This window comes from Neolamprologus brichardi, chromosome 7, assembly GCF_056152115.1.
Source record: "Neolamprologus brichardi isolate AB-2024 chromosome 7, ASM5615211v1, whole genome shotgun sequence".
NCBI lineage: Eukaryota > Metazoa > Chordata > Actinopteri > Cichliformes > Cichlidae > Neolamprologus > Neolamprologus brichardi.
This window is the reverse complement of record NC_142110.1, coordinates 27,562,347-27,571,752: the sequence shown is the minus strand read 5'-3', so window position 1 is coordinate 27,571,752 and position 9,406 is coordinate 27,562,347. Positions and strand designations below refer to the sequence as shown.

The following is a 9,406-nucleotide window of genomic DNA, read 5'->3' as shown; positions in this document are numbered from 1 at the left end:
GAACGAAGATATAGCACAACAAAGGTCAAATCCACATGAACAAATCCAGAAACAGACAAAACAAAGTCCAAAATCCAAAGCAAGCGGAGAATACTGGAAATTTCAGGAGTGGACAAGGTAAACACAGAGGGAACACACTGAGCAGGAGCAGGAAGTACACATCGAAGCTTCCTCTAGTGTGTTTTTAGACACTAGCATGTGTCAGTTACCACTATCCTGTGCCCTCATTGGTAGTTGCTTGAATTGTTCGCCCTGAAGTTGAGTTCTTGGGACCCGCCCACTTTGCTTTGGCAGAGTTGTTGTTTTTTTTAATCTGGTATGTGCTTGAATTTGCTGAACGTCACTGACTGTCTGTGATTGCTGGTCTCCACATCTCTGTGAGTCATTTCCTATTTGGGAGCAGCTTCACAGTTTTCTCTGAGCCGTTGTCATTTGATCAGAAAACCCTGATCCCGCTGCCGCTCCCTCCTAATACCAGAGATGTCTTTGGGAGTCTGAAGGAGCACTAAATAAAAGTAAAAATACCACCGCATTTGACCGTATGTTACATATTTTATCTGAATGTGAGCTGTGCTGCTTCCATCCTGCTCTCTGGGCTTGCTCCACTTTCCTATTGGCTGCCCTGCAGCCAATCAGATCCCTCCAGGGCCTTTCTAAGCTGTTTGAAGGTGAATTGCAGGGTCTTACATGAGAATGATCCTATAGACAGTAAATACAGGACCGGTATCACCAATCATTTCAACTTGAATGAATCTGTATAGCTTTAAATGTGAATACTGAATAAACATAAACACTTTTTAATGGCACTGCATGACATGCTTCTGTTGTTTTAAACATTCTGTATAAATAAAAATGGCCGGCTGTTGCGTGTCACGCTTTGTTGCTTTGTGGTTTTGAACGGCGTCATCTTAGATCAATAACGATTCCTCCTGAACTGTCGGGCAGCTGAGGTTCAGGTTTGCAGCTCTGCTTTGTTCTAGTTTATTCAATGGCCTCTGTTTTAAGTTGAGGTTCTATTTTTTTGTTGTGTTGCCCTTCCTGAACTCATTCCAGTGTCAATAAAAGGTTTCAAACTGACCCAGAACGCCTCATGTTTCTTCACGCTTAGCACTGTCACTCTACCGAAGCCCTGCCCACCCAGAGGAAGTCGGATTCATACAAGAACATGACAGGAGCCGAAAGCCATCACATCACATTGTTTATTTCTAACACAGAACCAGAGTCAGCACAGATGAGCAACACGGAGTAAATGAGCTCCACGGCCAGCGTGATAGCATCTCCTCACCTCCGCGGCCTCTTGTCCTCCTGCATAAATTAACTTAATAAAAATAAATATGCATTATAATAATAAGTTGCTTTTATAGTCAGTCGGTGGCTGAACTGATGTATGCGTAGTCAGGGCTGGCTGTGTGTTTATATCAAGCTGCGTCAACTACTCATGGGCTTTAACTCCATCTTCTTCCTCCTGGCTGTCTACGGACCTTCTGGCGAACAGGTGAGTGGGGTCTCGGCCTCTGAAGCCCGGTTGGATGTTGAACACGGGCATGTTCCTCCAGCTGGAGGGGTTGTTGTAGGCGGCTGAGCCGGAGTCTGCGGTGCAGGGTTTGTTCTGGATGAGCTGGAGGAAGATCTCCATGTCGGGGCCCAACCGGGACACGATCCCGGCCCTCACCGCCGCCACCGTCTGCTCGTCGCAGGCCTGCAGCGTCTGGAGCAGGGTGCTGTAGTACCTGCAGGCCAAACAGAGACATGTTCATCTCAGACCTTGGCCTTCTGCTTGACAGGCTCATATTTGCATCAAAATTTTACTGCACAAAATTTGAACATTTATAATAAGTGCTGTAAAAGTTTAGTTTCATACATCAAAAAAAGTTTTTAACGGCTGAAGATTTCTTAAAAATTGTCCGTCGACCCATTTCAGGCCTGTTTTTTCTGCACATTGAGACTGAGGCCATGTTTGAACATGAATATCTCAAAAACTATCAAAGATGAAAGCCTGAAATCGTTACCTAAATAATACTAAAACACAACACAGAATACATCTGAACATTAGATTCTTAGTTTAAAAAAAATCAAATTCAATAACACAATTGAACAAATATCACAAACTGTAAAAATAAAAAGAAAGTTCTGGAATTTCCAGATGAAACTCAAATTATAACTGAGAAATAACTTTAATGTAAAACTAATTCTTTGTTAGTGAGTAATACAGTTCACAAGCACCAGGAGTCGCCCCTCAGCAGGCTTCCGGAAGGTGTCCAATCAGAAGAAAAAGGGCTTTTTTAAGAGTTCTTAAAGAGACAGGAGCTAATGTAATGATTCCTCTTAAACCTGTTCTTAAGATATTTTTACGTTCTTACAACAATATTTTTAATTGCCACCACTATACAAACATCACGTGAAGGTTTTACTCCAGGATCCACTTAACAGTGTCCACAGTAAACTACATAGTAAAAATGTACAGTATGAAAAAACAGAGGCCAGCAACAAATATGTACCATGCAACAGCACGTGAGAGGACAGATGGGACTCTCGAATACCATGTCTGTCATACCGCACACTGAAATTTACTGTATGAGCCCAAAGTTCTTTAAGAACCCCTTTCTAACTGGCCATCCTCCAGAAACTAGCTGAGGGGCAGTAGCATGTACTTTTGAGGTGTAGCTGCAACTTTACTTTAAGGCCAATTTTATAATTATAGATTTATAAAACATGCTAAGAAGCTAAATTAGGTACCATGTATGTTATTGTGCTATTGCTTTAGCAGCTCCACTCTAAAGCAGGTGCGAGCATTGCCTCACCTTTTTGTATGTGTACTGGGTGCTCACCTGTTGGGGAAATGAGTAGGCACCTGCACCACCTCTCCAATGGCGTCAGGGTTAGTCCTAGCCACAGTGCAGATGTCCAGGCTGGTGTAGCACTCTTCTTGAACCTTCGATGAGATGGACAAACACTGACTTAGGATCATAGAAGCACTTTCTCCTCTCCTCTAACCTGCTAACCTGCAGAGGTAACAGGATGCTACCACACTAAAAGGATGAGGTTAAAGCTAACAGTGATACAGGTGTTTTCATATATAAACTGATGGAGACACTGAACAGGTTAGCCTGGTGCTGCTGGAGTTGTCTCCAGTTAAAGGAGAGTTTGTCTTGCCCACCTTCACCAGCTGCTGCTGTGAGACATTCCTTGGGATTTTTAATATCTATATAATACGGAGCTTTAACTTCATGAGCAAAAGCTAAATAAAATAGAACTGAAGTGATTTTTATAAGGCAGCATAGAAGTTTGTGAGCTGGCAAACCTCAGCGATCATCCTCTGGAAGATGTTGCAGCGGCGGATGGACTGGAAGACTTTGCCCGAAATTCCCTGAGACATGCAGTGCAGACTCTTCTTGACGAACGTCTTACCCTGTGGAGAGAACATTGAGGTCAGACAACAGGTGGAGGACAGGTGGAAGAATGGTGGACAGTAAGTCACTAACCTCGGTGTTGAAGCTTGCGGCGGTGTGCAGGAACAGCTCGCAGAGCTCGTGCATCCCGTCGGTGTCGCAGGTGGAGTTTTCCAGACAGGAGAAGAACCCACAGCCGACGGTCACGGCGCCGCTCAAACATCTCGCCACATCAGCTGCAAACACACAAACATGCTTCACACTGGACTCACAGAGCTTTCCAGATGATTGACCCATCAAGCAGTTGCATATGGGACAGATGTGACTTGAATATGATGCAAACAAATGGAAGGAAAATATGATTTGAATAGAAAAAAGTGACGCATAAATTATGTTTTTACAAATAGGGAGGACAGGAAGTTTTCTAAAGTTATCAGTACTGGAACTGAGATGATCACCCCCACCCCTTCAAAAACCAATACATGAGTCCGTTATTAAGAAGACTAATCTCGACCCCAGTGTTCTTTCAAATTATAGACCAATTTCTAAGCTTCCCTTTATGTCAAAGATCCTGGAAAAAGTGGTCTGTAAACAACTTCAGACCTTCCTAGATTCCAATGGTATCTCTGAAAAATTCCAGTCGGGCTTCAAGCCTCGACATAGTACTGAGACAGCTTTGCTAAGAGTTTTTAATGATCTCCTTTTAACCACTGACTCAGGTTGCTCTGTGGTTCTAGTCTTACTGGATCTGACTTCTGCGTTTGACACAGTAGATCATAACATTTTATTATCAAGGTTAGAGCAAGTAGTTGGCCTTAAGGGCACAGCCTTATCATGGTTTAAATCTTATCTTTCAGAGAGGTCGCTCTCTATCACTATGGGGCAATATTCCTCCTCCTCGGCTCCTTTTCTCTGTGGTGTGCCCCAGGGGTCTGTTTTGGGCCCTATGCTATTCTCTCTGTACATGTTGCCCTTGGGATCTATTTTCCAAAGATATAATATTTCTTTCCATTGTTATGCCGATGACATTCAAATTTATTTCCCTTTGAGTTTGAATGTCACAGATCCATTGCATACATTGTTTAATTGTCTTCATGATATGAGAACCTGGCTATCTCAAAACTCTCTAATATTGAATGACAGTAAAACTGAGGTTATTGTCTTTGACAGCCATATTCCATTGAACCGACTAACTGTTACCCTTGGCCCACTTGCTAGCTACCTCTCCAACGTTGTAAGAGACCTTGGGGTACTCCTGGATAGCTCTTTCAAATTAGAGAAACAAGTATCTACTGTGGTTAAATCCGGTTTCTATCAGTTACGTCAAATTTCTAAAGTTAAGCCTTTCCTCTCCCCCAAGGACCTTGAAAAGCTTATTCATGCATTCATTACCTCTAGACTGGACTATTGTAACTCCCTCTATTTAGGCCTCCCCCACTCCTCTCTTCACCGGTTGCAATTAGTACAGAACGCTGCTGCACGTCTTTTATCGGGTGCCAGAATGCATGACCATATGACTCCAGTTTTAGCCAAGTTACACTGGCTCCCTGTGAAATTTCGCATTGATTTTAAAATTCTTTTATTCACTTATAAAATCTTAAATAACACTGCCCCTAGCTATCTAATAGATCTTCTTCATCTGTATAACCCTGTAAAAGCACTAAGATCTTCTAATCAGATGCTCTTAATGCAACCTAAGTCTAGGTTGAAAACCAGAGGCGACCGTGCCTTTGCTATTGCAGCTCCTAGATTGTGGAACAGCCTCCCTATTGTCATTCGCTCTTCTGAAACTGTTCAGTCTTTTAAATCTCGTTTAAAGACCCATCTTTTTACTCTGGCTTTGACGTAAGATAGTTTGATTATCATTTGGTTGGTTTCTATGTTTGTCTCGTCTTGCGTTGTATTTGTCTTATTTTATTTTATTTTTATTTATTTATTCTTTTTCTTTTTTTAGTTGTGAAGCACTTTGATCAAAACTGTTGTTTTTAAATGTGCTATATAAATAAATTTTGATTTGATTTGATTTGATTTGATTAATGGTCGCTGATCAAACTTCAACTTTCTTTTAAAAGACAGTTTTTATGCTAATAATACTTCAACGACAGACGTGAGAGGATGAAGAGTGATGAAGAACACCTGCTGCTGTGTTTAGAAGTTTTAAAGCCAATAACCGATCAAATATCAGCTTATTGATCCGGTAATAATCAGGTACCGACTCCAAACATTAATGCGTTTACTGCAGTACTTGAACTTGTAGCAGAGTACTGTGAGTGCAGTAACACAAGTACTCACTCGGGCTGTTGGCGGAGAAACGGGCCCGGCGGGGAGCCGCCTCCTCCGGCAGAGGCTCGAAGGCGGAGGAGGAGCAGAGGAGGAGGAGGAGGAGCAGAGCGGAGCCGCGGAGCATGGTGCCTTACACTGAGGATAAAGATGAAGCAGCAGGAGGAGGAGGTGCTGTGTGTCTGCTGTCTCCAGCTGAGTCTCCTGCATTTATACACAGTCAGCGGGGCTCGGACCAATCAGAGCGGAAGGTTTCGGTTGGGGGGGCTGTTAATGGTTTATTGAGGAGTAATGAACTTGCGGAGTTAATTGGTTATTTCCACACGCAGAGGAGGAATTTCCGAGCAGCAGTGAACTCAGCGCATAAAGTTTGGACTTCAGGTTTGATTTAATGTGACAGAAACTCTCCTGAGCTCAAGTGTCACCTCAGCACACCTGAACATGAATATGGTGTCAGGTACAGCAAAGCTTTAACATGATAACATGGGGTCAACTGATCGGAGCGAACAGTTGTTCACATTGTGGAAGGTTAAATGAGCCGAACCCTCCACCAGCACTGCTGCATAGTCATAGTTTTAATTCAATGCTGCAAAAATATTAAATAAATATTATTTCAATATTGGAGACGTAAAAGCGCGGACTCAGACGGATTCTCGGCAGGTCAGCGACAGCATGTGCCTGTGATAGTCACCTGAGTGAACCCTGAATCTAAACACCGAAGATCAACATCCGGAAGTTCACCTGTATTTACATGTACACGTGTGCAGCATCAGAATAAAAGCATCAGGATAAACGAGCCTAATGTCTCCTATCAACTCGGGATAAGGTCACATTCACGAGGTCAGCCTCGCTCACTCTAACACTAACGGTGGAATTAAAGCGGAAGGTTTCGCTATGCTGCGGCTGTGACGTGACTGTGATGTGTTATCTTTACCGTGGGAAGTGGATGTGTTTAATTCCAGTCACGTTTCCCAGATTTCCTGTGAGAGAAAACAAACAAGCACGCACTTACACACCGACACACACAAACTAGGATCGAGAACTGGAGTAAAGTAAAAGTACTTAGTACTTGCTCACAGGTCTGTCCAGGTACATTTCGCAGATTTTTGAATGGAGTCTGGTGGTCCCGTCCTGGTCGTCAGTGTGATGCTGAAGCTTAGCCTACTTGCTGTTTTCCCCTTCAGTTTTCAGTTTTAAACAACATGAAAACATTTATGAGCACTTTATTTTTAAAAAAAACATCATTCACCTGACACTTATTAACCTTTATGTTATTTAAACAGATTTTTACTGGTAACTGTGATTATTAATGATGACAGAGGTTTTATTAGAGACAAAGCTAAGCGTTTTGCATTTTGGCATAATTTGTGAAACTTGAAATTGCTTTAGTACTGAATGGTAAAAATTAGGCTTTCTTGGGGGGGGGGGGGGGGTTGACGTGTAGTGTAGTTTTGATCTACTTTTGCTGCTGATTCAGTGAATTTTGATTGAAGAGTGATGAAATCTGGACTTTGGGAATCTGTGAGATGTCCAGTTTCCGTACCGGATCGACATGTCCTGTACGTGGGATCCGTGCTTTGTGTGTGTGTGTGTGATTGCTGTAAAGTAAAAAAGAAAAAGTAAAATTTAATTTATATAGCACCTTTCAAGATAAAAACCACAAAGTGCTTCACAGAAGCTAAAACATATAAATAAATATCAACCAAAAGCAAGTTTAAAAAGATGAGTTTTTAGCTGTTTTTTTAAAATCAACCACTGAGTCCACAGATCTCAGGCTCAAAGGGAGAGAGTTTCACAGTCTGGGGGCCACAGTTACAAAAACTCTGTCGCCTTTTGTTTTCAGCCTCATGTGTTGGACAACCAGCAAGCCCTGATCACATGACCTCAGGGACCTGCTGGGAATGTATGGATGTAAAAGTTCACTGATATATGTTGGTTTTTGTCCATGCAGAGCCCTGAAAGTCAAGGTCAAAACCTTAAAGTGGATTCTGAATTTAATAGGGAGCCACTGCAGCTGGATCAGCAGGGGTGTGACATGGGAGTACTTGGAGGACTTGGTCAGAAGCTTTGCAGCAGCGTTCTTGCAACAACTTGCAGACGCTCCAAAGAGGCTTTACATAAACAAGTAAACAAAGAATTACAATAATCCAGACGAGATGAAACAAATGCATGAATGACAATTCATAATTCTGAGCGTGATACAATGGGACTCAGCTTAGCAATGTTTCTCAAGTGATAAAAACAGGAGCGGACCAGAGATTTAGTCAGAGCTTAGTTACACCAAGGTTCCTGACAGGAGGTTTGGCAAATGTAGCAAGTGGACCCAAGTTTGCGTATCTTTATGGTGATCTGTTGATAATCTAATCAGATTTCAATAAGTAATGTGCTGTTGATGAGAAAATTATATTTAATCAGGTTTTGTGTATAAAATCAATTATGTTATTGTTTTCACCAGCAGCCGGTCGCCGTCCCTCATGAACCTGGTTCTGCTGGAGGTTTCTTCTTGCTTGACTGGAGTTTTTCCTTCCCGCTGTCGCCAAGCTCATGCTCTTGGTTTCTCTGTGTTATTATAGGTCCTTACCTGACAGCACATGTCTCAAACTGAAGGCTGCAGGCCAAATGTGGCTCACCACATTCAGAGCTTCTGCATGATTGTCTTAAAATAAGTTTACTGTTTTCTGCTTAAAAGCGTATGTTAAGTGTAAACTATATCAATGCATTTTAATTGTTTGAACCCCAATGTCCCCGGTATCAGGGCGAGAGGGAGAACATCTGGTTTAACGTGATGTATTGCCAGATCTGTTATTTAAATATAGGTATGTGTGCCATCCACAGAAATGTCAGAATCTCATCTAAAAACTCATGAAACCATTTTAATTTCGTTGATAATTGATGCATCATAATGAGAGTCAGACGTGTTTCACTGAATAATCAATAAGTAAACTTTTATTAAAGACGAGAAAAGCACAAGGAAAAGAAACCTATACACAGCAATCATGAAACATGTCTTTAAAGTGAGAACCAGTGAAAACAAAGACCTTCATTTCATTATTTGATTATCCATAAAAGCAGAAACTGCGAACAGGTGATCAGAGGTCTCTGCTCCTCGTCTTGTTTGTCTGAAGTGCTCGGCTTCTCTTTTTTGGATCTTGTTAAACTCGCTCTTTGTCTCATCATCAGCGTTTTGTGGGTGGTGTGGAAAAATCGACGTGTCTTATCAGCTCCCACGTTTAGATGGAGGCACGCTCGACCAGAGGAACCAGTGAACCTGCACAGCTCTGCTGACTTCATCAGCACGGAGGTCAAAGGTGCTGATAACCATCTGCACCCGTCATGCTTCATCAACTCCCCCAACGGAAAACCTGCTGCCATAAAAACGGCAGCACTTGAGAGCAGCCCCTCACCTGAGCTTGGCCCTGAACACCAGGAGATTTATATTTTATATGGGAGCTTTGGAGAGTTTGGGGGAGTTTTGGAGAGTTCTGCATCAGCAGTGTGATTTCTTTTTTCAGAAAAACTGAAATAAGTTTTTCTGGAAAGTTTTTAAATAGGTACAAAAATGCCTATAGATGTGAAACAGGTGTAAGATTTATATTTAATTTGTCAGGAGGTTCAACAAAAACTCGGGTGCGTGAATTTTCAGGCTTTACTCACTCTTTTCTCACTCTGTTCCCAGGAATCACAGAGCAAGGTCAGAGTGAACTGTCTGCTGTCTGAAGCTTTGTTCTTGTGTTGTA

General features: G+C 42.2%; 1 protein-coding gene across 1 annotated transcript; it reads right to left on the bottom strand.

Annotated features, from left to right (window-relative positions):
- Window positions 1-1,190: 1,190 nt before the first annotated feature.
- stc1l (stanniocalcin 1, like) lies at window positions 1,191-5,819 on the bottom strand. Its single transcript, XM_006782197.3, has 5 exons — window positions 5,682-5,819; window positions 3,483-3,625; window positions 3,302-3,409; window positions 2,829-2,932; window positions 1,191-1,730 (listed from the first exon to the last, which is right to left on the bottom strand). Exons 1-5 carry the CDS (start codon window positions 5,794-5,796, stop codon window positions 1,433-1,435), a joined length of 768 nt encoding a protein of 255 aa, XP_006782260.1. The 5' UTR covers window positions 5,797-5,819; the 3' UTR covers window positions 1,191-1,432.
- Between the last annotated feature and the right edge of the window lie 3,587 nt (window positions 5,820-9,406).

Excerpts from the sequence above, each read along its gene's own strand:
- stc1l (XM_006782197.3), bottom strand. The coding sequence starts at position 5,796 with ATGCTCCGCGGCTCCGCTCTGCTCCTCCTCCTCCTCCTCTGCTCCTCC. Across the intron at positions 3,410-3,482 it reads CCGCAAGCTTCAACACCGAG|GGTAAGACGTTCGTCAAGAA; the intron begins GTTAGTGACTTA and ends TTCTCTCCACAG. Across the intron at positions 1,731-2,828 it reads CCTACTCATTTCCCCAACAG|GTACTACAGCACCCTGCTCC; the intron begins GTGAGCACCCAG and ends TTTGGCCTGCAG.